At 50.3% G+C, this 25292-nt stretch overlaps 1 protein-coding gene across 1 annotated transcript in view; it reads right to left on the reverse strand.

The window, feature by feature from the left end:
• Nucleotides 1–7299: 7299 nt before the first annotated feature.
• bcam (basal cell adhesion molecule (Lutheran blood group)) overlaps nucleotides 7300–25292 on the reverse strand; it is a 38955-nt gene continuing 20962 nt past the window's right edge. Inside the window, exons 2-17 of the mRNA XM_018732254.2 lie at nucleotides 17876–18006; nucleotides 16930–17149; nucleotides 14812–14882; nucleotides 13899–13995; nucleotides 13546–13728; nucleotides 12670–12800; nucleotides 12349–12496; nucleotides 11997–12112; nucleotides 11560–11701; nucleotides 9876–10000; nucleotides 9614–9755; nucleotides 9485–9532; nucleotides 8921–8941; nucleotides 8516–8666; nucleotides 8288–8387; nucleotides 7300–7797 (exon numbers count right to left, since the gene is read on the reverse strand). Coding sequence (XP_018587770.2) covers nucleotides 7795–7797; nucleotides 8288–8387; nucleotides 8516–8666; nucleotides 8921–8941; nucleotides 9485–9532; nucleotides 9614–9755; nucleotides 9876–10000; nucleotides 11560–11701; nucleotides 11997–12112; nucleotides 12349–12496; nucleotides 12670–12800; nucleotides 13546–13728; nucleotides 13899–13995; nucleotides 14812–14882; nucleotides 16930–17149; nucleotides 17876–18006 — 1829 coding nt within the window. The 3' untranslated portion in view covers nucleotides 7300–7794. The remainder of the gene's footprint in view (nucleotides 7798–8287; nucleotides 8388–8515; nucleotides 8667–8920; nucleotides 8942–9484; nucleotides 9533–9613; nucleotides 9756–9875; nucleotides 10001–11559; nucleotides 11702–11996; nucleotides 12113–12348; nucleotides 12497–12669; nucleotides 12801–13545; nucleotides 13729–13898; nucleotides 13996–14811; nucleotides 14883–16929; nucleotides 17150–17875; nucleotides 18007–25292) is intronic.

Here is a 25292-nt window from a genome sequence, read left to right on the forward strand (position 1 = left end):
AGACCCAGTCAAATCTGCTGCACCACTGTGTCACAACCCCCCCCCTTCTTTTTATTGCACCTTGTCTTTTTTTTTATACCCACTTGCTAGTGAAGACAGCGATAAATTAAAATTTACAATTGAAAACTTGAACCAGCGGCTGAGCCGCAACCAAATGGGCCATTTATGTTTTTGGTCATTGCCTAGATGTCCTCGTAAAGATAACTGTGGTAAAAATGAATGAATTTCAGCACTAAAAAGGTCTTGGCACAAAGCCTACCAGAATTTTGTTGTCTACAAAACTGCTTAATTTAGTTAATTTCTTTCTTTTTTCCTTCTTTTTACTCCTTTTCCTTGCAATTAGAGGCATGGGGATTTTAAAACTAAGTATTATAAGTTAAGGGGCAGGTAACTCGTCGTGCTACATTGGGAAGCTAATAAAGCAGCTCTCGTTAAAGGTGAAAAACAAGGTTTTCTCTTGGAAAGGGCTCACTTTTTGAATTTATTGTTTATAGAATTACCGGTGTTCACCTAACGGACAAGTGGGGTGGCACCGTGAGTAGCGCCGCTGTCTCGCAGCACCTGGTTGGTGTGAGCGGACGTGGGTTTGAGCCCCACTCAGTCTGTGTGGAGTTTGCATGTTTCCTCTGGGTGCTCTGGTTGCCTCCCACACTCCAAAGACATGCTGTTCAAGTTCACCCCTAGTGTATAAGTGACAGAGTGTGTTCCGCTAACGTATGGATGAGTGGCCCAGTGTAAGTAATGTATCCAAGAGTGTAAGTCACCACGGTGAATAAGGTGTGTGGGCTGATAACACTACATAGAGTTCAATGGAAGTTGCTTTGGAGAAAAGTATCTGTTGAAGAAATAAATGTACATGACAACATGGATAATGAAATAACACACATCAGCCTTTAGCTGTGCTTTGCTTGCTGTATTATAAACACATGAATGTCAAATGACCCCTTATAATATGCAGTGTTTATTCTAGCATTGTTGTGATGCAGCCAACGGCAGCTTCCAGATGCTCACGGAACGCCCATGGAGCTGCAGTACAGCTGCCTTTTGCCCTTTTGTACAGAACTCATTTCCCAGCAGTACTCCCACGTCCCACCCCGTGCCCTTAGTCACATACCCTAGTATGCACCACGCTCCAGCTGCAATAGGCTGGATGAGAGAAACCACTGATCCACCAGTATGGCTCAATCATCCGTCTTGGACTGCAGCGCTTTGAAGAGAACTCCAGCCGTGGAGGCGCACGCAGACTAGCTTTTTTAACCAGAAATTTAAAAATGATAAAAATGGGAGGTGGGGTGCATGGTGGTGCCGTGGGTTGGACCGGGTCCTGCCCTCCAGTGGGTCATGGGTTCAAGTCCCGCCTAGGGCGCCTTGCAACGGAGTGGCATCCCACCCTGGGTGTGTCCCCCCACCCTGCACCACCAGGCTAGGCCCCAGCTCCCCACAACCCCACATGAGACAAGCAGCCTCGGATGCTGTGTGTGTGTGTGTATGTGCGTGTGTGTAAAAATGAGAGTGACCACAGAAACACAACTCGGATGTTTTTCCTCGCAAATCTTTTAACGCCAGCAAAGATGACCCCGCTGAGCACAAAGAGCTTTATTAGAGCCCCAAATCACTTCACTTCATTAACCCCCCCCAACCCCCAACGCTTTAGGGTGCAGAAGGGAATTTAATGAGACATATCACCACATCTTTTACGTATCTCTCACACACACACACGCGCCACATCATTCGCACACACCGCCTTGACAGAACCCACAGCGAAACCATTCCTATAAATCCCACCGGCTGAAAAAAAGTGAGCGGCAGAAACAAGCGGGGAAAAGGCAGGGCGGGGAAACGGAGACAGAGGGACAAATTAAAGGAGACTAGAGACGGCTACAGACCTCAGCGGTGGAAGGCGAGCGTAGAGCATCCTGCCTCACGAGAGGGAAGCGGCAATGAAATCGGCGCTTATAAGAAGCAGTTACTGGCACAATTTCCCTCCAAGAGTTCAATTAATCAGCGGGAAACATAATGATAAAGCAGGAAATTAAAACTATCAGATGAAGAGAAACAACCGGTTTATTGCCGGGATTGCTCACTCCCTCCCTCCCTCCATTTATTAATTAGCTCTCCATAACCTCATTTTCCTATCTCCTTTATACGAAATCCCTCAAGTGTGTCAGATTTACGTGCGCAGGTTCTTCTCGTGCTGCGCTCTCCGTTCCCTGCCCGCATCCTGCCTTCCTGCCCATCTCAAGTTCAGATTCAAGTTGCTTTGATTGTCATTCCTCTCTATGGCTTGTACGCAGCGGAACGAAATGTCGTTTCTCCGGAGACCGTGGTACAAGAGAGTAAAATACCCAGCTCATGGGCTGTGAACTGTAGGCAGTTTGCAGCGTACGGAGCCATGCTGCCGTTCCGTCTCGTTCCATCATCTCCTTCCATCATCCCGGTCCATGATCTCGTTCCATCACCTGCATCGTGTACCGGCTCCAACAACATCCCTCCCCCGTACTGGCGTAGCAGCCACTGTTATTTAAGTGTATATTGCTCCGTCCTGCTGCAGACAAACATTCCTTAAAGCGAGAGCGATGTGCGCAAAGGAGGAGTCGTGTGGGTGGCAGCCACAAGGCCAGCACTAATGCGAACGCTCCTTTTACCCTCTCCCTCTGCAGTAAGGACACAAATCACTGTCCTCCTCCCCGTCGTCCAAGAGGCCGTTTAATATCCTAATGGGTTCTTGGCAAGGAAAGCCTGCAGCATGACACAATCCCTGATACGATTATGCGTCGCCATGCGCCGCTTCGTACTGTGGAAACGGAGAAGATCTGCAGCTTTGGGACTTTTCGTTTGCTGCTTTATGTGCGGAAGATGTCAAAAAGACCGTGTAAGGCCTGTGCAGGGAGTCTTATCAATGCTGTGCCGACTAACGAAAAGGCGTGTTTACCTGCGCAAACTGCGAGCCTGGTTTCGAGTCCCTGCGCTTTTGGGGATGGGGGGTGATGTCACAGTCTGGAAATTATGTATAATTATGATAGAAAAAAAACAGAGCACAAATTCAAATTTTTGCAGAGCAGACCAGCAGAACGTGAGGATTTTTTTGTTGTTGTTTGGCGCAGTGGCGCAGCGGGTTGGCCCAGGTCCTGCTCTCGGTTGGGTCTGGGGTTCGAATCCCGCTTGGGGTGCCTTGCAATGGACTGGCGTCCCGTCCTGGGTGCGTCCCCTCCCCATCCGGCCTTACGCCATGTGTTGTCGGGTTAGGCTCCGGCTCCCTGCGACCCTGGATGGGACAAGTGGTTTCAGATGATGTGTGTGTGTGTTTGTGCTGTTTATAGGGTGGGGTTGCAGCTTCACAGACCTCAAGACACCGAATGAATGTTTCACGTGGCGGTACTTTAAAAATGAGCCTAGGGAAAAGATTTGGGTAGCGCTGTAGAGTGGCTTTGTGTGGAACACAGAGCGGGGCAGCATTTCCAAACCACGTCAAAGGTCTCATGGCGGTCCGTACCTCCGACAGGACCCTGTTGTCCTTCCAGTGACTCTGTCTTATGTCTCTGATGCTCTTTTGTCTGGTTTAAGCTGACAGTCGAATGTTTCGTTCTTGTTTCACTCACGCACTCGCTTCCCCTCAGCCAATGCACCACTTTCTTAGCGTACCTTTGGCTGCAACCCCAGGGCTCTGTGATGATACCGCAGTCCTCACAGGTCGTGTCCGGTCCGTCACGGAAGAGTCTCAAGGCATCGCTTGGACAAATAAACGTGGCTCGATTTACGCAGGGACACGGTTTGCGTTCACAGACGAGATGGGTGACTTCAATAAGACACAAACAAGAAATGTTTAATGCATGTCTAATGGCTATAAATTAATGTCTGTGCACTTCCGTCTCAGTTCGGTAAAGAAGGCTGAAGTGAAAAATGTGACTGTTCTCCATTTTACACGAATTTAAGCATTTCAAAAACACATACGTACAGAAAAACACAATGGAGCACAGAGCTTTCTTAAATTAGTTTTGGTGGATATAGTTCATGGCAGTAAGGGGGGGCGTGGTGGTGCGGTGGGTTTGACCGGGTCCTGCTCTCTGGTGAGTCTGGGGGTCAAGTCCTCTTTGGGGTGTCTTGCAATGGACGGGCGTCCCGTCCTGGGTGTGTCCCCCTCCCCCTCCAGCCTTACGCCCTGTGTGGCTGGGGTAGGCTCCGGTTCACCGTGACCCCCCCCCCCCCTTGGGACAAATGGGTTGAGACTGTGTGTGTGAAAGCAAGTTCTTTTTACAGTATGAATTCAGAGAAACTTCCCATATCAGGGGTACTACAGCATTAAATGATACAGTAATTGTTAGCCCTACTTGTAGTTATGAAAGTTTTAGTCTAGTAACACTTTCCCACCAACACAGGGGGAGAGATGCCATTTGGGTAACAAGGGAAGGATGTGCCTGGCCACCCTGACCAGAGCAAGTGGTGGAGGGATGGATGGATTGGTAGATGGTTGGATGGATGGATGGATGGATGGATGGATTGGTAGATGGATGGATGGATGGCTGGCTGGCTGGATGGTTGGATGGATGGATTGGTAGATGGATGGATGGATGGATGGGTAGATGGATGGATGGATGGATGGATGGATGGATGGATGGATGGCTGGCTGGATGGTTGGATGGATGGATGGATGGGTAGATGGATGGATGGATTGGTAGATGGATGGATGGATGGCTGGCTGGCTGGATGGTTGGATGGATGGATTGGTAGATGGATGGATGGATGGATGGGTAGATGGATGGATGGATGGATGGATGGATGGATGGATGGATGGATGGATGGATGGATGGCTGGCTGGATGGTTGGATGGATGGATGGATGGATGGATGGCTGGCTGGCTGGCTGGTTGGATGGTTGGATGGATTGACTGGTAGATGGATGGATGGATGGATGGTGTCCATGTTCAAACAAATCCAGTGTCGTCGTCCCCCCCCCCCCCCCCCCCCGCAATTTGGTTGCCTTCGATGTGACTCCTGCCTAGCATGGTGTCCTACGCTTCTAGAATAGACTTTGGACCTATTTAGGACAAGCTGAGATTGAGTGGAGAGTGAGTGAGTGAGAACTCCTCAGTGTACTGTTTTTAATATTTTCAATCCCCTACCCCACAAGTCATTACACACCTGACAGGTATTATAGTTCTACACAAATGAATGAAATGAGGGTTCAAGAAACACACACACACACGATAAAAATGATCATCGTACTGGTGAGCAGTAATATTTCCAGCGCAACCTTGACTACCGTAATCGACGCGAATGCACTCAACGACGTCATGATGAAATCGAAAGGCGAGCAAACATTTTAAAACGAAGGCAAGTGTGTCTTCGCAGAGGTCACGGGGATAAAACCGCAGAGAATTCGGGGCGGCTGGTGCGTTCTTTCGACGTTTTCTTTTATAATCAACATCTACACATCGCCAACAGACACATGACAAGCTAGAGAGCGCACGACTGCAAACCACAAAAATACACAATATACAGGAAAGGACAAAACCACACATGATGCTCCATTAAAAAGACAGAAATCCTAATGAAAAAATACATTTTTCTTATCCCTGTACTGCTGGAAAGGCAAAAAAAAAAAAAAGATAAAGCAACAATTCAGTAGATCAACGGCAGTACTCAAGTCCCCTTTTTAAAAAATACGATGAAAATACACTTCATATCACAATCAATCGAATAAGCAATCAAAAGTAGTTCCGCATATTATTTTTCGGCACGTACCTGCCACTATAGATGTCATTAACAGTCATTACGCCACATGTCCTCAAATTTAAGATGGGAACCGACCAGATATACATATAAAAAAAAAAGCAAGCAGTGTTACATAGAAGGCCCGGTTGCCCCCAGAAAGGTAGTGGCGCACGGCGGTGTCCGTCCACGTTCCAGTGTAGCGCGAAATAGGGTACGAAGACACCGGCACCAATTAGCACACAATTCCCAGTGCTGTCAGCTGCATTCGGGGAAAAAAAGGGCAGGCAAATATCCTTAAACATAACATTTCGAAGAACTTACACAAAGACACTAAAAATGCTTACATCTGAGATACGAAACAAAGTCAAGATCTCCCTGCTCCCCCTGCCCACCCCCCAGTCCTTAAAATGCCATCCTGTAGCCGTGACGCCTTTGGAGTCATCCGGCACTTGCTGCGCCGCTGTCACGAGAGCCCCCCTCGAGAGATTTCTAGTGCAATTTACTAGATTGTCGCCGGGTTTCGCGTCACGTGACGGGCTCGCCGAGATTCCTTTTTGTCGCCATCCTGCTGAAATACAAATGGGTTTCGCACCCGTTAAACCGTCCGCACGCTGAAAGAACCCAATTGGCCTACGAATATATTACGCTCCGCGCCGCAGTACGGCATTTTAAGTATAATTTGAGCGCATTTTTCTCTGTCACCTACGGCGAGTTGAGCCGAGATTTGAAGAAGCATCCTTTCTGCGCTTTGTATAACGCTCTCCCTCTCCGTCTTCTTATTCCTAGCCACTTCCGATGGAAAAACACGAATCGGCGAGTGAGAGTTGGCTGTAACGGCAAAGAACGCGTACATTGCGGTCAGCGATGCTCATTCTTTGGCTCGTTACGCACGGCCAAGGTGCTACTTAGAGAGCCAGGGGACAACTGAACCACTAAGGGTCTGAAGAGAATGACAGCAGGCCAAGACCGAACCGTTACGGAGGATTTCGAAACTGGAAAGATGCTCATTCTGCAGCTTGTTTCCAGCCCTTGAGTAGAGTTTTTGTTAACTTGGCCATTATAGTAAGGCTCCTGGTCTTGGGGTGCCTTGGAAACGTGGACAGCGGACAGCAAGTGGAGAGACTTCATACGCAGGATACAGCGATGCGACCAGGGATGCGGCGCACGTCACCGAGAACTGATCTGACCGTCACCATAGTTGCCACCGAAACCTCATCTCAGAACACAAACCCATCTGTCCCACCCCCTACGACACTACGCATTTTGGTTATAGAGGAAAAAAAAAGGTAATCATGCAAGTTGCACAGCATCTTGAAACAAGTGAGTAAAATGAAATTAGCTGGAAAAAAAAAAAAAAAAAAAAAGTTGGACAGAATTATATATATAAAAAAAAAAATTCATACAATATAGTAGAAGATGCGGTTGAAGATGCAGAATCTTGTGGAAACGTGTCGTCGGCAAACAACCTTTGGAATGAATTTGCAGCGCGGTGAAAGAGAAGGCGTCGAACTAGCTCACGCAACGCTACCGTTACCCAACGGAGAATGTGTGCAGTCCCTAAACAGCATGTGCTGTAAAAAAAATAAAAAAAAAAATACATGGTTTTACAGTGCCTTCAAAGTACGTCTATGATGTGAATTAAGTGCGGATGCGGTACAGAACAGCAAAGGCACATACAGAATTAAAGTCACTAAACAGATATTCAGTAGATTACATTATGGACAAAAGCAATGAAGTATAACACAGTAACTTACTGGCATATCATGTTTCAGCAGGCATGGTTTAAAAAAAAAAAAAAAAAAAAAATCACTGTAGTGCAGTGTGTTTTGCCGCTCTGCATCGTATTGCGGCAACAAGGCTTAAAGTAACGATCGAATCAGATTTTCCGAGAATGTTTTAAAACCCACGGTACGATATTTTATCCTAAAACCGTCCTTGTTACACAACACTACGCCTCAATTGTACTCTGCTCCCCTACTATTTGCTCTTTCAGGTTCGGGTCTCTGTCGAAAAGAAGTTAAATCTCCCGCCGCAAGACATGACCGCCGGCCCCTCCGTCCACCGAAGTCCACTCTTGCGCTCCTCACTGGGGGGTGGAGAAAGAAAACGTCATTTATATCAATTTCTAACCTGAGAATGAATTTAAATCGAGCACGATTTTCCGATTTCCGATTTTGTCCCATCGCCGCAACGGTCGAAAAGAGACAGAATCGAAGCAGCCGTTTCAGACTCTTCATTTAACAGATAATATTAGAGTCTGCTTTAATTTCTTTTTTTTTGTTTTTCTTTTTTTTTTTTTTACAGATTATTAAGATGCTGTAAAAATGTCTTGTTTAGCAACGGAATAACAGCACAGGCCAGAAGAACGGTACCTTCGTTGGGTCTTTGCCTTGACAGCGGTCATTCGCTTTAGCAATTTGTGACTATTTAGTCTAGCGATAACTCGGCATGTTCCAGTCCAGGGGATACAACAGCAAAGCCCACAAAGGGTTAACGCGAGCAAAGACCAAGTCGCGGCAGCTCTCGGACCGCAGCGGCCGAACCGTACGGCTGCTCCTTCCTGCAACCCAACCGACCTGCTCCGCCGGCGGGCGCTTGTTCAGGAGTTCCGCCTCCTCGTTGGCCTTTTCCGACTTCATCTCCACCACGATGTCGTTGTTCACTTCTCCAGCGGCGCTGCAAAACGGGAATTCCTTGGGTTAGCATCGTTCTCGAGGTCAACGCGATGCGTCGATCCTCCCGCCGACGGGTCAGCCGGCGTTCGGGGGCGGTGATGGGAAAGCCGGGGCTCTTGCGTCACTCACACTTCCTTCTTGTCCTCCTTCCCGCAGGGCAGCTTCCCCTTCTTTTGCAGGCAGTACAGCATGGTGACGAGTAGGAGCAGCAGCAGTACGCACACCACCACCGCCACCACGACACCCGTGGAGCCGCCCTGCTGCCTGTCGGCCGTAGCAGCTACGAGGAAGAACGGAGGGGGCGGGTCGAGAGAGCGGCGAGGGTTCAGGGGCGCGGTTAAAACGAGCACGGCCTCGCCGCGGCGCGACCCAGAGGAGAAGGACGAGAAAAAGACGTAGACGATGACAGCCGTCTATAAACAGACCACGGACGAATACGGAGGCGCACGGGAGCACGAGCACAACGTGGAACGCAAGCGGGGATTCACGGGGACTCACTTGTACACACGAACACACAGCGGGATCGGTACAGACCTGTTTTAAGCACAGGGTTTCCTTTGAGCAGCATATCAAGAGAAAAGGATGCTTGAGTGTGATTGAAAACGTGCGCGACAGTCCCCAACAGAGCCAAGCCACCTCCCGCAGACAGCCCGAATCGAGCAGGGTTACACACACACACATATACACGGAGAACAACGACCAAGACAGAAAGCAGTTGAGCGTGACGTTGGGCGGATCAACGTTACCGCCGGCGTTCGAAAGAAACCAGAGAAGCAAAAGAGGAAGAAAAGGACGCCACGCAAGAATAAGGGACGACACACTCGGGAAAAGAAGAGAGGAGAAGAGCTCGGGATAGAACAGAACAGAAATCTTTATTGCCCCCGGAGGGAAGACCGTGCCGTCCACAAAATATCGGACGAGGACAGCCAACGTCGTATCGTTACGCTCGCTATACAATATACAATTTTCAGTGCTCAGTAATAATATGCAATAAACAATATACAATATGCATAGGTTCTCAGGAACGATGTACATTATGTAAAAAACACAGTGCTGAGAATGACAGAGGAAGGAGGGAAAAGACAGAGAGGCGTCTACCTCTGTCGGCGTCGCTGGTGTCTGGGGACTCGCCGTTTTCGGAACCCCCTGCGGTCAGAAGAGCATCGTTTAGGAGGCTGTTTGGAGGAGGAGCGAAAGTAAGGCAGAGGAGGGCAAACATCCCCAAACCTGAGCTGAGGACAACTCTGAAGAGCTTGGAGTCTTGTCCGTGCTCGTTGGCCACCTCGCAGGCGACGCCGTTTTTCAGGATGGATTCCGTGGCCTCCACCGTCAGCTTGCTGATCACTTTATTCTCGAGTACGGTCACCGCCTGGAAGAAAGGGAGGTGGAGGAACTCGTCAGCAGGCTGGGGATGGCTGATCTCACGCAGCATGACCGCAAGGCGTCGGAGGCTCTTGGGGGAGGCGGGTGGACGGAGAGCTCGCGGCACCTCTTTTCCTGATGATGTCCAGGAGAACTGCGGGGCCGGGTGACCCTGGGCAGAGCAGGAGAGGGTCACCGCGTCGCCTAGTTTCTGCACTTTAGCTTCGCTGGGCGTGGCGATCATGGGCTTCCCTGGCAGGGCAAGGTGGTGAAAAGGATGGTGAGAAGAGCATTTCAGTGCATCGGGCGGTAAGAGCACTCGAGTCAGTCCCAGTCTTCAGAACATCTCGGACGCGCCTCGCGTCGACCGGTGTTTCGGAACCGCCCAGGCTCGGATGCCTTCCCCTTCCTGCAGAGGCTTTAAGAGCCCAAGCGGAAACTCGAGGCTCGGTGCTACGGCCCCCCCCCCCCCCCCCCGAACCTCCACAGGGCAGCTGAAGGACGACACGCCAGAAGATGCAAAAGCCAGAAATGGGACGTGGATGATTGTTCACCGTCAGCCCCACATGAAGTTTTTTCGTTGTTCGATTTTAGTTTAAAAAAAAAAAAAATTTTAACAGCTAAACTGAGACACTGGTTAAACGCACATCCCACTCAGCAAAGTCTGTCCCCGACCACACCACTACTGCAGAGATGCAACTTCACCTCGCAACTAACAAGACTTGATCTACAGGATGCAGGCAGAGCAGCGCTTGAAGCTCTAAATTTGGAAAGCTTGGCACAGACCATTCAGTATAGTGACGGCAGAAGATGACACCACAAGGAGGAGAGTTGAACGTAACATTCGTTCATTTAGGTGACACTTTTCTTCAAAGTAACTTACAATTATTCACCCCCCTCCTACAGCTGGGTAATTTTACAGGTAAGTACCGTGCTCAAGGGTACCACAGCCAAACGGACGGATCAAACCTGCAACCTTTGGATCCAAAGGCAGTAGCTCTAACTACGTCACTACCCCTAGTGCTCATGCAATGTGGCAACTAAAAGGAGACCCAAGGAGAACCTGTAGCAGAGCACAGTTCCAACAACCAACAGAGCAGAGCCTGAGAGCCACACGGTCACTCTTGGTATCTCATCTCACAGTCAACAGCAACATACTCATACAGTTACTTAGCAGATGCTTTTCTCTAAAGTTACTTCCAATGAACTCTATGTAGTGTTTTCAGCCCACACACCTTATTCACCGTGGTGACTTACACTGGGTCACTCATCCATACATCAGTGGAACCTGAACGGCATGTCTTTGGAGTGTGGGAGGAAACCAGAGCACCCTAAGGCTTATACCAAGTCACTTATCCATACATCAGTGGAACACACACTCTCTCTCATACACTGTGGGGGAATCTAAACAGCATGTCTTTGGACTGTGGGAGGAAACCAGAGCACCTAGAGGAAACCCACACAGACATGTGAAGCATATGCAAACTCCACACAGACTGAGCAGGGATTGAACCCATATCCTCTCACACCACACAGGCACTGGGAGACATCAGCGCTACTCACTCCACCACCCAATAGGATTCAACAGTTTAAACACCTGACGTGTGTATTTGTACGCTGCATGTGAACCGCATTTCAAAAACTTTTATAATCTATATTAAGTGGCAAGAGACACTGAAGAATTACAGCTGTAGCTGGTCAGTACACGTTGCTTTTGTTATTGTCGACATCTAGGGAGAGATCATTGCTGTAGTGCAACGCGGTTTTAGCTCCGCGGTTACCATGGCAGCATGGCGCAAGAGGCTGCTTACCAGAGACTGTGACGGTCACGTTGCCTTGGGCGTGGAGGCCAGGAACAGTGGGCACAGTGCTCACGCAGGAATATACTCCAGTGTCTGAGTATGACACCGAGGCCACAGTCAACACTTCGGTCTTGGACAGCGTGGTCGCACCCTGTTATGGAGCCACACGACCACAACCATTGTCACAAGGGCACCGTCATCTCACATTCAGAAGACACACACCTGCTGTTCTTGCACGCTTGAGCGAGTTTGTCCGTCTGTATGCGTGATGCACAGCGGTTCCCCAGCACGAAACGTTCTCCACGATCTATAACCGCATAGTGCGACACGATCGACCCAAGAACCCATCGGCGCCCACCGGCAGCCCCGGGACGACACGAAGACACGACATCCTCGCTAGCCCACGTGGGTAAATCCTCAGAGCACGCTGCCCGGGAGGAACTCGCCTTCTTCCACTGCATGGTGTGCTTGTCCGTGCCCTTGGTCTTACAGCGCAGCTCCACCTTTTCCCCGAGGAATACGTTGACGGGACCGGCGGGGGTGATCTTCACTGGCTCCAGGTCTACGACGCAGTACGGCATGGGGAAATGGAGAGACGGCGCGTGAAGAGAAAAAAACCACAAGGGACGGTAAAGCGGTGCACCGCACCGCTTCGTAACAGCGCCAGCGAGGTGTTTCGGAGTTTCATCCATACTCCCTCATTTGCAGTTTACTCAATATTTAACGGGGATTGGTTAATATACACCGAAGCGCCCCGCTAGGAGATGCGTGCAAACGTTCCAGAGACCAAAAACTCACAGTGAACGAAGAGCTCGAGCTCTTGGAAAAGGCCCTCTTGCAAGAAGTCAACGTCCAGCGCTTCGCATCGGTACGTGCCGCTGTCGGCCCGGGTTGCGGAATGCAAGGTCAGCACTCCTTCGAGACCTTCTTTGGGGTACTCTTCTCCCTTAAAAACAAGGGCGGAGATTAAGCGTGAGTTAACGAGGCAAAACCGAGGACGCTTGCTTTGGACATGAGAGGGTCTCAAAGGAATGTTTTTTTCCTGATGTTTGAAATTGTGATTCTCTCAATGGGTGCAGCATGCTGGGTGAATGCCACGGACTTGGCGCCATCTCTCACCTCCTTATTAATGAAGGAAAAATCGAGCGGAGGTTGAGGGTTTCCGTCACCCTCGCATTTCATCTTCACTTCATCACCCTCTTTGATTGGGCCTGTTGTCTCCAGCGAGAAGGTCACATGCTCGGTGGGATCTTATGAGATGAAAAACATGATCAGGAGCACACAAACTGGTGGGTGGGGTATTATCTAGCATTTACATTAATTCACTTAGCAGATGCTTTTCTCCAAAGTGACTTCCAATGGATACTATGTAGTGTTATCAGCCCACATACCTTATTCACCAAGGTGATTTACACTGCTACAGACACACTACTTACACTGGGTCACTCATCCATACATCAGTGGAACACACTCACTCTGTCACTCACACACTATGAGGAACCTGAAGAGCATGTCTTTGGAGTGTGGGAGGAAACCAGAGCGTCCAAAGACTTACACTGCTACATACGCTATTTACAATGGGTCACTCATCCATACATCAGTGGAACCCACTCTCTCTGCAACACTCACACACTATGGGTGAACCAGAACAGCATGTCTTTGGAGTGTGGGAGGAAACCAGAGCACCCAAAGACTTACACTGCTAGATGCACTACTTACACTGGGTCACTCATCCATACATCAGTGGAACACACACACACACACAATGGGGGAACCTGACCAGCATGTCCTTGGACTGTGGGAGGAAACCAGAGCACCCAGAGGAAACTCACAGACACAGGGAGAACATGCAGACTCCACAGACTGAGTGAGGATCAAACCCACATTCTCTCGAGTTTTGAATGAGCTGCGTGAGCATATTGGAGGGCCGGGGGGGGGGAATCATTTTTGTGATGTTTGCCAGCACCGATCATTCCGAGACGAGGCAAAGCTCACAGTGCAGCGTGAGAGAGAAGGAGTCGGAGTCCAGCTTGTCAATGCGGTCCTTGGGCATTTGGTACTCCACCGTGCACCGGAACTCTGCATTACGATCTTCCTTGGTGGGCTGCAGATACAGCGTGCTGGTCACCGTGTAGAGTCCTGACGCTTCCTTCACTTGACTTTGCATCATGTACATCTCTGCAGGAAAGAGGATAAGCACACAAACGGGGCGGGAGAGAAGAAGATGACAAGCCAAAGGGAGATGGACACAAAGGCGAGCCGTTGCACTGCCGAGCAATTTCTCGATAAAGCGCTTGGAATGTGTTGAGAAATCCGGTATCGGGGTATGATAAAAATGCTGTTCTCACTCTCTTTGGGGTCCTTAACCTCCGGGAGGGGCATGGAGTTCTTGTACCAGATGAGGCGCGGCATTGGAAAGCCATTCCTACTGATACACTGACCAGCCTGACGGAGAGAAAGCAAGTGAGGCTTAAAGTCTACGGCGCTGCTGTGGCTCCGTCCCACGCTTTCGAAGCGTCGTCGACCCGCCGGGGGGAAAACAAAGATAGAGGGCTTTGCAGGTTTTCTCGACCGGGTCGCTCCTTGATTCTGCTCTCTGAGAATATTTGCGGAGGAACGACACCCAGCTGGGTGCTCTGACGATTACGGGACTGTTTGATCAGCCCGGCCGAGACTCAAGGAGACCGTGTTGGAAAGGGGGGGGGGGGGGGGGGGGGGCGATAATGATGCCTCTTCTAGAAGGAATGCGAGCACGTCTGGAGAGGCATTGTCCTTCATTTCATATTTTTTTGTTTGGTTTCAATCGCATATTTAATGTTGGCGTTAAGAGGCCAAATTGGGGCAGTGGGTGCGCTGGTGTGGTGGTGCAGTGGGTTTGACCAGGTCCTGCTCTCTGGGGGGGGTCTGGGGTTCAAGTCCCGCTTGGGGTGCCTTGTGATGGACTGGCGTCCCATCCTGGGTGTTTCCCCTCTCCCTCCAGCCTTGCGCCCCGTGTTGCCGGGTTAGGCTCCGGCTCCCCCCCCCGACCCCCGCGTCGGATAAGTGGTGTGTGTTTGCATTTGTTTTGTCTTGATACACAGTTCCTGTCCCACATTATGTGCAAACCTCACGCCTATAACCTGATACTCTGTTACCCACCTGGTGGAAAACTCTGGATGATCTATACAAAACTGAATTCTCAGCCCACCAGACTTTGAAATGCCGGATGCGCATCATAAACACGACTCGCTCAGGGCACCGCACACACACACACACACTCACCTCAGACCTGGTGTCCCCCAGGACAGAAAGAACCTGATTGGAGGCGGTTACCACTGGCTTCTCCGGTGGAACTGTTGAGAGAAACGGCGAGGGAAGCAGGTCAGAAACCATCAACGCTGCAGAACGCTCATAAAGAAACAGGATTTTAAATACGAAATCAGTTACAGCTCCGGTAACAAGAAAAGCATCTGACCTGTTCGTACAAACTTGAGAAAAGGGGTGGCGCCTTTACATTCAACACATTCACACCCCATATTTACCTGTACACACATTAATGTGCAAACACACACACTTCTGAACCACTTGTCCCACACAGGGTTGCGGGGAACCAGAGCCTAACCCAGCACATAAGGCTGGAGGGGGAGGGGACACACCCAGGACAGGACATCGGTCCATCGCAAGGCACCCCAAGCGGGATTCGAACCCCAGACCCACCGGAAAGCAGAACCCGGTCCAGCCCACTGTACCACCACACCCCCCAAAGAGAAGCTCACAGGTAATATATGTGCAAACTGGGACACGCAAAATAAGCCCAGTCTCAATTGCCGTTATTATTAGTATAAATACCTCTGTGAGTGTTATTTACGTGGGTGAACCTGGTGGAGTGCAGAGATATGGCCGAAGGCCAGAGAATTTTCACTTTTTTTTTTAAACACTTTTTTCCCCTCACGTGCGTGGTCAAAATGCCACCGTCCCCAGCTGTCGTCGGCGTGTAAATTTTAACAGCCTCCCTTAAATAACATTCGCAATGTCTTCCAAATCTCAGCTCTCCGTGCTCTCCTTCCCTTGCTCCGTCTGCCCTGTTTGACCAGTTTACCGGAGCAGGGCGTTTCGTATTAAAAAGGGAGAAGTATTCGGTGTCAACAATCACAGCGAAGGTCACCGAGAGAAGGTCGGACGAGAGGGTGGGATTCGCGGTTGGACGTGGAGACAGAGCTGGGAGGGCGTTGGAAGGGCGCTGTGACTATTGTCGAAGCGGGGTGATAACACTGTTTATGGACAAACCTCTAATCCGAGGCTTGTTAAGTCTGCTGCTGTAAGCGCCCAGCACACAACACACACACACACACACACACACACACACACACACACACACACACACACACACACACACACACACACACACACACACTGTCTGAAACTGCTTGTCCCAAGTGGGGTCACGGCAAGCCGGAGCCTAACCCGGCAACACAGGGCGCAAGGGGACACACCCAGGATGGGACGCCACTCCATTGCAAGGCACTCCAAGCAGGACTCGAACCCAGACCCACCAGAGAGCAGGACCCGGCCAAGCCCGCTGCGCCGCTGTGCCACCACGCCCCCTGCCCAGTAGTCTCATTTGCTTTATTTCAAGGCGAGTGCTTGTTTTTACACAGTGTCACAATGACACGTATAGTGATGTGGAAGCAGAATTTCCATTAGGTCTTCCTCAGTCTTGGGCTATCCCTCATGACATAAATCTCTCTCTCTCTCTCGCACGCACACACACACACACGCACACACACACACACACACACACGAACAGGGAGTCGTCATGGCAAACAAATCGCACGCATGATTGCACACGGTTCATACGGAACAAAACGTAACTAGAATTGGGGGAGGCAAACGAACACAAAACACGCGATCTGGGTCATTCAGAATATCCATTATCATTAATCAAAAAGGATTCCCTGGAGGACCCTAGAGTGGCAGCTGCAACTGTATTATCGAGGGCAGCTTTGCCAAATGCAATCTTCATGGAAAGTCACACACACACACTGTCTGAACCACTTGTCCCATATGGGGTCACAGAGCCTAACCCGGCAACTCAGGGCGTAAGGCCGGAGGGGGAGGGGACACACCCAGGGCGGGATGCCAGTCCATCACAAGGCACCCCAAGCGGGACTCGAACCCCAGACCCACCGGAGAGCAGGACCTAGTCCAACCCACTGCACCACTGCACATCCCCCACATAAGAAATTTCATCAAGAGAAAAATAAAACAAGTGCTCTTGTAAGCTGATGTTTAGGTGATCCGTAATTATCAATTTTATCGAACGCAGCCTCGTTTCCATTCGTTCGCTGGGGACGGACACTAACACTGAACAGCTAGCGCCGGCACGGCAGTCGGACTTACAGAAGACTTTAAGCTCTGTGGTGGCCTCGCCGGCTCCGGAGGGCCCCGCCGTCACCTGGCAATGGAAGCGCCGGTCATCGCCGACGTGCACGGGGTTGATGACGAGAGCGTTGTCCTGCCCTATGGACGCCCGTCCAGAGAGCTGGGTGCCGTGATCGACGGCCCAACGGCCGTCCGACAGGGTTCTGAAAGCTACCCGCTTCCTCGAGCCACCCTCATCCTGAGAGACACAGGGAAAAAGAAGCGGAAGAACCACGATGTCATTATGATGTCAAATAATTGCAACTCATCAACTCGTCGTTTTCCTTTCCTCCTTACTCTCAGTTACATTAGACTAACAAGGGTAACTAGGTGTTCCGGCGGTTCGGGAAGGGTTAACCTTGGGCATGGACACCCAAATTAGTTGCCGTAGACACTAGCTCAGTTTTGGACGGGTGTTTTTTGTACTATGGATATCCAAAGAGGAGCCCTTTCACCACATTAGTACGCCCAGGAGCGGCGTGAAGACGCTGGTACTTTGAGCCTCAGAGCTTTTTTTTTTTTTAAACTCTTTTGTTTTCCTCTCCTCAGTTGCCAGCTGGTATACATTATATCAACTACCTGCTATTTATACCAGTGTCTCACCGGATCATTCCCAGTAACTTAATCTCTGCTCTGCGTCACGCTGTTGAGAAGAACGCTACATAAAAATAGACCGAATTAAGCCGAATTTATCGCATTTCAGTTATTTTTTATGGTTGTTGCTTAGTTTCTTTCGGGCAACACTACGGCGGTTCGGGTAAAGCTGCTCGGACAAGGAGCGCGAGAAAGGGAATAATAGAGAGAGAGGCTCTTTCAAAAGGTTCAGATGATGCCCCGGAGGAAGCGCACACACACACACACACACACACACACACACACACACACACACACACACACACACGCACACAGGGGACAGGGAACTCACAATAAACCACTCGACGATGCTGTTGCCGAGGAGCGAGGGCGCTGCGAAGTGGCAGGGCAGGGTGACGCTCTCCCCCTTAATGACCTCCACTTTTGGCGTCACCGTCACAGTCATGGCCGCCCAGCTGCCTGCTGGGAGAGAAAGACAAAGGGGCAGGGGTAGAATTAATGGGCTGAAAACCCTTAGAGCCTTAGCTCAGACAGCTTAGGAACACATAGATAGGATGGAGATATACATCTTCTCGTTGGAACATGCTCTTCATACGCAGGAGAGCACACAGCACCTGTCCTGTGTGTCATAAGGAAGCTGAAGCCCCAAAGCTTACTGGTCTGCTAATTGGCATAATCTGTTACACACACACACACACACACAGAGAGAGGACTATTACCCTGCAGCATAGACTGAAGACTCAGGTAGCAGGTGCTATGAACAATAAACCTCACACCAATTTGAATCATCGATTTAAATCATGATTGAAATTTTTTTTTTTTTTTTTTTTACATTCTTTACTGATTTTTTCAGTATATTTATTTTTCGTCAAATCTTAGAAGGTTTATTTGGTAACGTCGAGAAGAATTTGAAGGATAATCAAACCACGGTGTTTGATACACGTCAGATTATAATAGGTTATAAAAATCAAAAAACGTAAAAAAAAAATGACGTGCAAAGTTTGGATAATGATATCGTAGTCTTTCATTTACAGACATCAGTAGTTTTACTGGAAGTATGGGTTACTTATGGCTCACCCAGCTCAGGGTTTTTGTTCTGGGCCTTGAAGAGAAACACAAGCTTTGCAGCATTTTCTGCGCCAAACCCGTTCCTAAGGTTACACTGGATAGATCCATGTGCCCTAAAGACACATGCGGCAGCAGAAAGAAGCTGGTTGACGGCAGCCATGGAATCTGCATCAGCGACATTCTTGTTAACTATTAAAATTTTACAATTTTAAGCATTTCACATTTACACTACATTTATTTTACGTTTATTCATTCAGCAGACGCTTTTCTCCAAAGCAATGAACAAAGAATGAACTTCCAATGAACTCTGCGTAATGTTATTTGCCCACACACCTTATTCACCATGGGGACTTACACTGCTAGATACACTACTTACACTGGGTCACTCACCCATACATCAGTGGAACACACTCTCTCTGTCACTCACGCACTATGGGGAACCTGGACAGCATGTCTTTGGAGTGTGGGAGGAAACCAGAGCACCCAAAGACTCACACTGCTATATACACTACTTACACTGGGTCACTCACCCATACATCAGTGGAACACACTCTCTCTGTCACTCACACACTATGGGGGAACCTGAACAGCATGCCTTTGGAGTGTGGGAGGAAACCAGAGCACTCAAAGACTTACGCTGCTAGATACACTACTTACAATGGGTCACTCGTAGATACACCATTTTCAGGAAGAAAACAACATTGCCGTAAAATAAACATTTAGAGTTACAGAGAATGCTCAAGATTAAAAAATAAAATAAAATAAAGCTGATTAAAAAAAAAAAAAATTATCTTCCATTTATCTGATGCTTTTCTCCAACTTACAATGTTAAGGTACTCAGTTTTTTACCCATTTATACAGTGGGTTAATGTTAGTGGAACAATTTAGGGTACGTACCTTGCTCAATGGTAGTACAGCAGAGGGGGGGGGCATCGAACCTGCAACCTTTGGATCCAAAAGCAGCAGCTCTAACCACTACACTACCAACTGATTAGAAAAGAAAATAAAGAAATCGCCAACCCTGCTGAGCACAGGGCTGGACAAGGTCAAGTCCAGGGAATTAGGAACACAGTATATCGCAGGTTCAAGTCCAAGAAGAAGCACTGTTGTCCCTCTTGCACCCTTCAGTAACAAATGTAAGGCCACTGTATGAACATCAGCTCAAACTGCTTGTCCCATATGAGGTCCCAGAGCCTAACCCAGCAAGACAGGGTGAAAGGCTGGAGGGGGAGGGGACACACCCAGGATGGGACGCCAGTCCATCTCAAGGCACCTCCCAGCAGGACTCGAACCCCGGACCCACCGGAAAACAGGACCCGGGCCAACCCACTGCGCCACTGCACTATGGCACCCACCTCTATGAACCTCTGGAATGAAGCAACTGTGATTTGTGCAAGTTGTACTGGATAGAGCAGGGAAAACGAAACCATAACATGGTGGGCAAGTTTGGCTCAAAGTGGTTTCCGTCCAACACATTTCCAGCAATATAAACGCCTCCAGCAGAAAGATAGCGAGGAGTCCCGGCACGTGATTATCTGCCTGCATCCACGCCTCTTCCCTCCTACGTCTATTGCTGAATTTCTGAAGAATTGCAGGGCAGCGACCTCAAAGAGCACCCTAGGTTACCCACAGTGCCGTCTCGCGGGCCCGAAAGGCCCACTTTTAACGCTTTTTCCGCGGATGAGGGATGAAAAGAGTTTAACAGCAGCGGGTTAGTCTTTTTTAAATATTTTTCCCAAAGCAGCACACCGCACAACATTATTTCAACAAAGAAACTGGTGAGAAAAGGAGGATCATTAGGAGATCAGAGGTGAGCTCGATCAGAGGCCCCCCGGAGGAATATCCCACTCGTCGGCGAAGGCGACAAAGGAGCGCGAACATCGCAGGCGGAGCGGCTCCGTGAGCTCTCCGATGTTTGAGTAGAGCCCGAGTCCGTTACATTCTGCCCCGTGGACCGGAAACCGGCACGGCGGCAGCTTTAGTCGAACGAGGACAGTTCTGCTAACAGCCACTAACATGAACGTCGGAGCTGCTGCGATGACGCGGCGCCTGGACCGCAGCCTGGTCCATTTTACAGTGCTGCTGGGCTTGGACAGAATCATCGGTGAAGTGCAACGGGTTGGGCATGCAATCGTTGTGAAAAACAAACAAATAAATAATGGTAATATTTTTGGTAGAACGGAGCGGGTCAGAGAAATGAGAACTGGGGTTAGTAAGCAACCCCTGGCTGCAGCAGTTCCACGGAGAAGCTTGTCAAGGTGTTTGACGCTGTATTGCCCGCAACATTTACGGCGCCTGAGGGAGGGAGGTTTTTCTGCTCTGTGCACGCGTGTGAGACGTTTGTGCAGCTTGTGGGTGGTACGAGAGAACATGGGTTCGATCCCCTGCACCGTCTGTGTGGAGTTTGCATGTTCTCTCCCTGTGAGTTTCCTCCAGGTGCTCTGGTTTCCTCCCACAATCCAAAGACATGTTGTTCAGGTTCCCCATAGTCGTGAGTGACAGAGAGGGTGTGTTTCACTGATGTATGGATGAGTGACCCATTGTAAATCGTGTATGTAGCAGTGTAAGTCTTTGGGTGCTCTGGTTTCCTCCCACACTCCAAAGACATGCTGTTCTGGTCCGACTATACCCCACGACCCAGCCTCGCAAACGCTCGAGAGCTCCGCCGATCCCCGGAGACGAGACGAGCTGGCGGCCCAGAGGCATTTGAATATAAAAGCGACTTTGAGAAAGTACAGTCTGAGCAGCGGCCGAGAGCAAAGTTTCAGAGAAAGAAGCCCTGGCTTATTGACGACTGCCCTATTAACTGAACGCCGCATCTCCAACCGTTGACATAAGCGCAGAGATAATGGACTCGAACGGGAAGAGCACACAGGAGAGTAGCATTAATTGCTGCGTGAGACATTGTGTGTGTTTGCGTTCTTGACTCACACTTATTCCTCACCAACTCTCTTATCTCCTCTCTCTCTCTCTCACTCGTTCTCCGGCCCCACGTACGATGAAGTCAGTGACTGAGTGATCGATGACCCCCCACCCCCTCCCCATCATTTTACCCAGGAGCAGCTGTGGAGACAGAGAGGGGCAATTAGGGCATAATTAGTGGTTCCTTCGTCCAGTCTGATCACGCAGCAGGGGTGGGTAGGGGTTCCGTTAACCGACGACGGGGCAGATAATCGGATTTCTACGAAGAAAGGGAGAGCGGGGGGGAAGGACAGATGGGAGCGAGACGGTCCGACTGCGACCCGCAGACACCCTGACAGACTCTCACACTGTGCACAGAGTGATGGGCTTTCATGTGCACTCACGCACATGCACTATTCATGAGTGGCATGAGGCGGACGCGCGCGCGTGTGCACGCGCCCGCTCACGCACACACATAGACATTTTCATAATGGACCCTCCCTCCCTCCGGTGGTCAGCCCCATTCGCCACATTTACATTTTCCATGTACTAACCTTATCTCTGTAGGACAGTGTCGCATTTTACATAACCAGCTGACAAGGAACATTTTTTAAAAAACTAAATCACCTCCCAGCAACTATTCTGTTAAGGGAAAACCGGCCACGTTTACATTTATTTATTTAGCAGACACTTTTCTCCGAAGCGACTTCCAGTGAACTCTGTGTAGTGTTATCAGCGCACACACCTTATTCACCGCAGTGATTTGCACTGCTACATACACTACTTACAATGGGTCACTCATCCATACATCAGTGAAACACACGTTCTCTGTCACTCACACACTGTGGGGGAACCTGAACAGCATGTCTTTGGAGTGTGGGAGGAAACCAGAGCTCCCAAAGACTTACACTGCTACATACGCTACTTACACTGGGTCACTCATCCATACATCAGTGGAACAGACACACGCTCTCTGTCACTCACACACTATGGGGGAACCTGAACAGCATGCCTTTGGAGTGTGGGAGGAAACCAGAGCACCCGCAGGAAACCCACACAGACAAGGGGAGAACATGCAAACTCCACACAGAACGAGCGGGGATCGAATCTCCACGGGACCAAGCTGCAGGCACCCGCTGATCCTGAACCCTCCCCACCAGCCCCAGACCCGCTTTACAGGACCAGACACACAGTGCCCTGTTTCCCTCCTCTCTCTCTCCACCCTCCGTGCTCCACCGACTGCTCAGGAAATCGGAAAAGAATCGACGGCAATCCTTGTTTCCAAATTCAGGACAAACGAAACATCCGACAATGACTCCAAGGAAGTGGACTCGGAAGATATCAATCGATGGATATCAAAATCAAATTGATTAATGGACATACGAGAAAAAGCACGTAACTCATTAAAGGTCCATCAAGGCCTCTAATGGGGCTCTTATACCTGTCTGTCACTGCACAATAACAGAGGCACACAAGGTCAGCGTCTCTGTCACTTTCCGCAGGCACACAACCGGATTAGGCTGCTTTCTTTATTCCGTGGGCGAAGTAAACAAAGGCTTTTGACAGGAAGCTCAGCCCGGAAACAGGGACTCGTAAGCTTTTTCGCCGGGAACCGCTGGGCATCGAGCGGATGTTGGGCAAGCTGCGGAAAGGGGCACGTGTTTGTCGCGCCGGGGGTTCGCACCGCTGGAAATCGCAGCGAAACGACTCTTCGGAGACCGTGACCGAGACCGACCGCGCATACGCCGCCCGCCTCCTGCGCGTCTACTAGTACTGCCGTCCACATTTGCATTTGCGCTAAACCAGCGGACGCTTTTGTCGAAAGCGACCTACAGATTAAGTCCATAGAGGTGTGAGCCCACACACAGCAAACGAGGGCTACGACCATGCCTCCGAGCTCACGCCACCGGCAGTATGTCACCGAGAACCAGCTCAGGTATTGGTTACCACACCTTGGGGGGACTCATGAGATCCTCCTGTGCTGAATGTTCATTGAGTACCACCCCCCCCCCCCACCACTTTCAGGAAAGCCACATCTGTGCCCCTCTATACGAGAACTATATAGTCGGGACACCATGGCAAGGACATCTCCATCCCACACGATCCCCTCTCCATTTTTGACATACAGGTGGTCCCTGAGGGGGGTGCGGTGGCGCAGTGGGTTGGACCGGGTCCTCCTCTCCAGTGGGTCTGGGGTTCATGTCCCGCTTGGGGTGCCTTGTGATGGACTGGCGTCCCGTCCTGGGTGTGTCCCCTCCACCTCTAGCCTTCTGCCCTGTGTTGCTGGGTTAGGCTCTGGTTCCCTGTGACCCTGTATGGGATAAGCGGGTCAGAAAGTGCGTGCGTGTGTGTGTGTGTGGTCTCCGACTTACGACCGTGAGCTGGCGATAGACATCCCGTAGAAACCGTACTTCAAATTTTGATTTTTTTTCCCCCGGGTAAGCGATATGCGGAGCGATGCTCTCCCACGATGCTCGGCAGCGGCAGCGATCCGCATCTCCCAGTCTGCCGCGCAGGGGTGTGTATTAGGTCCGTTACGTGCATTTTCGACTTATGATGGATTTCGCGGAACGTAACCCCATCGTAAATCGGGGACCGCCCGTTTCATCAACACCTCTTGTCCGGCGAGTTCTTTTGAAACGCACACCCCATGCGTACGTGAGGTAAAGCACGTGAATATATAATGAGTGTAGACGATTTGGTGACACCGGCAAGTGGTTTAACAGTAGAAGATGATTTGGAGAAAAGTGTGGGCCGAACAAATCATTTAAATGTCTCACGTTGTCTGGAACCGCTTGGTGCCGGACGCTAAGCCAGCAGCGCAGGGCGTGAGGCTGGAGGGGGAGGGGACACACCCAGGACGGGACGCCAGTCCATCGCAAGGCACCCCAAGCGGGACTCGAACCCCAGACCCACCGGAGAGCAGGACCCGGTCCAACCCACTGCGCCACCACACCCCCCGTCATTCAGGTCTAAAGAAAATAAATGAAATTAAATGAAATGAGCACAAAATGGTGCGCACTGGCACGTCCCAACAGCGTAGTAGAAATGCGCACGGGAGCATTTGTGTGCAGGAGTTCAGGAGCCTGACGGTCTGTGGGGGGGCACGAGGCCGGACGCACCCTAGCGGTGGAAGGCGGGGCGGGTCAGAGCCTCGCACTCGGAGCGGATTCATGCGAGGCCAGCCGTCAGTCGGCACCCGGCGATAAGCCACCAACAGGTGCTGCGCAGGACCAACAGCTGCTGTCGTGCACGCTCCACGGGAGCGTGGAGTGGAAGAGGGAACTCATGGAGTGGACGGAGGGAGAGAAAGAGACAGAGGAAGGGAGAGGGAGTGAAAAGCGAGGGAGACATCAAATACCGTTCGGAGGGTTGAGCTGGGAAGGGCACAGGGAGACCCGGAGCTTAGAGAGAGCAGGCGGAGAGAGGAAACAGGAGCAAACACTGATAAGGGGGCGGAATGAGGAACAGCAGGAGAGCGTGTGGTGGGGGTAGGGGCGAAGGGCTGGGACTGGCATGAGGGGCAAGAGCAGATGTGGACTGCCCGGGTGAGAGGGTAGCCTCCGCTCAACAGTCCTGCTTTTCTGCCCCTTTGCTTTGAAAATAAGCATTATGGCAAAGAGGGAAACCACACACAACCCCTCCCTTTTTTTCAAATTCACCGTTTGAACTGCATCGAACTGCATTCGTAAAAACTGTCCCAGAACTTAACCAGTCGGTCAGCAATTTCTCTGCAGGACGAGGTCGAACACGAATACCCTTGATGAGGTGGCATTTTC

Source organism: Scleropages formosus, chromosome 18, assembly GCF_900964775.1.
Source record: "Scleropages formosus chromosome 18, fSclFor1.1, whole genome shotgun sequence".
Lineage (NCBI taxonomy): Eukaryota > Metazoa > Chordata > Actinopteri > Osteoglossiformes > Osteoglossidae > Scleropages > Scleropages formosus.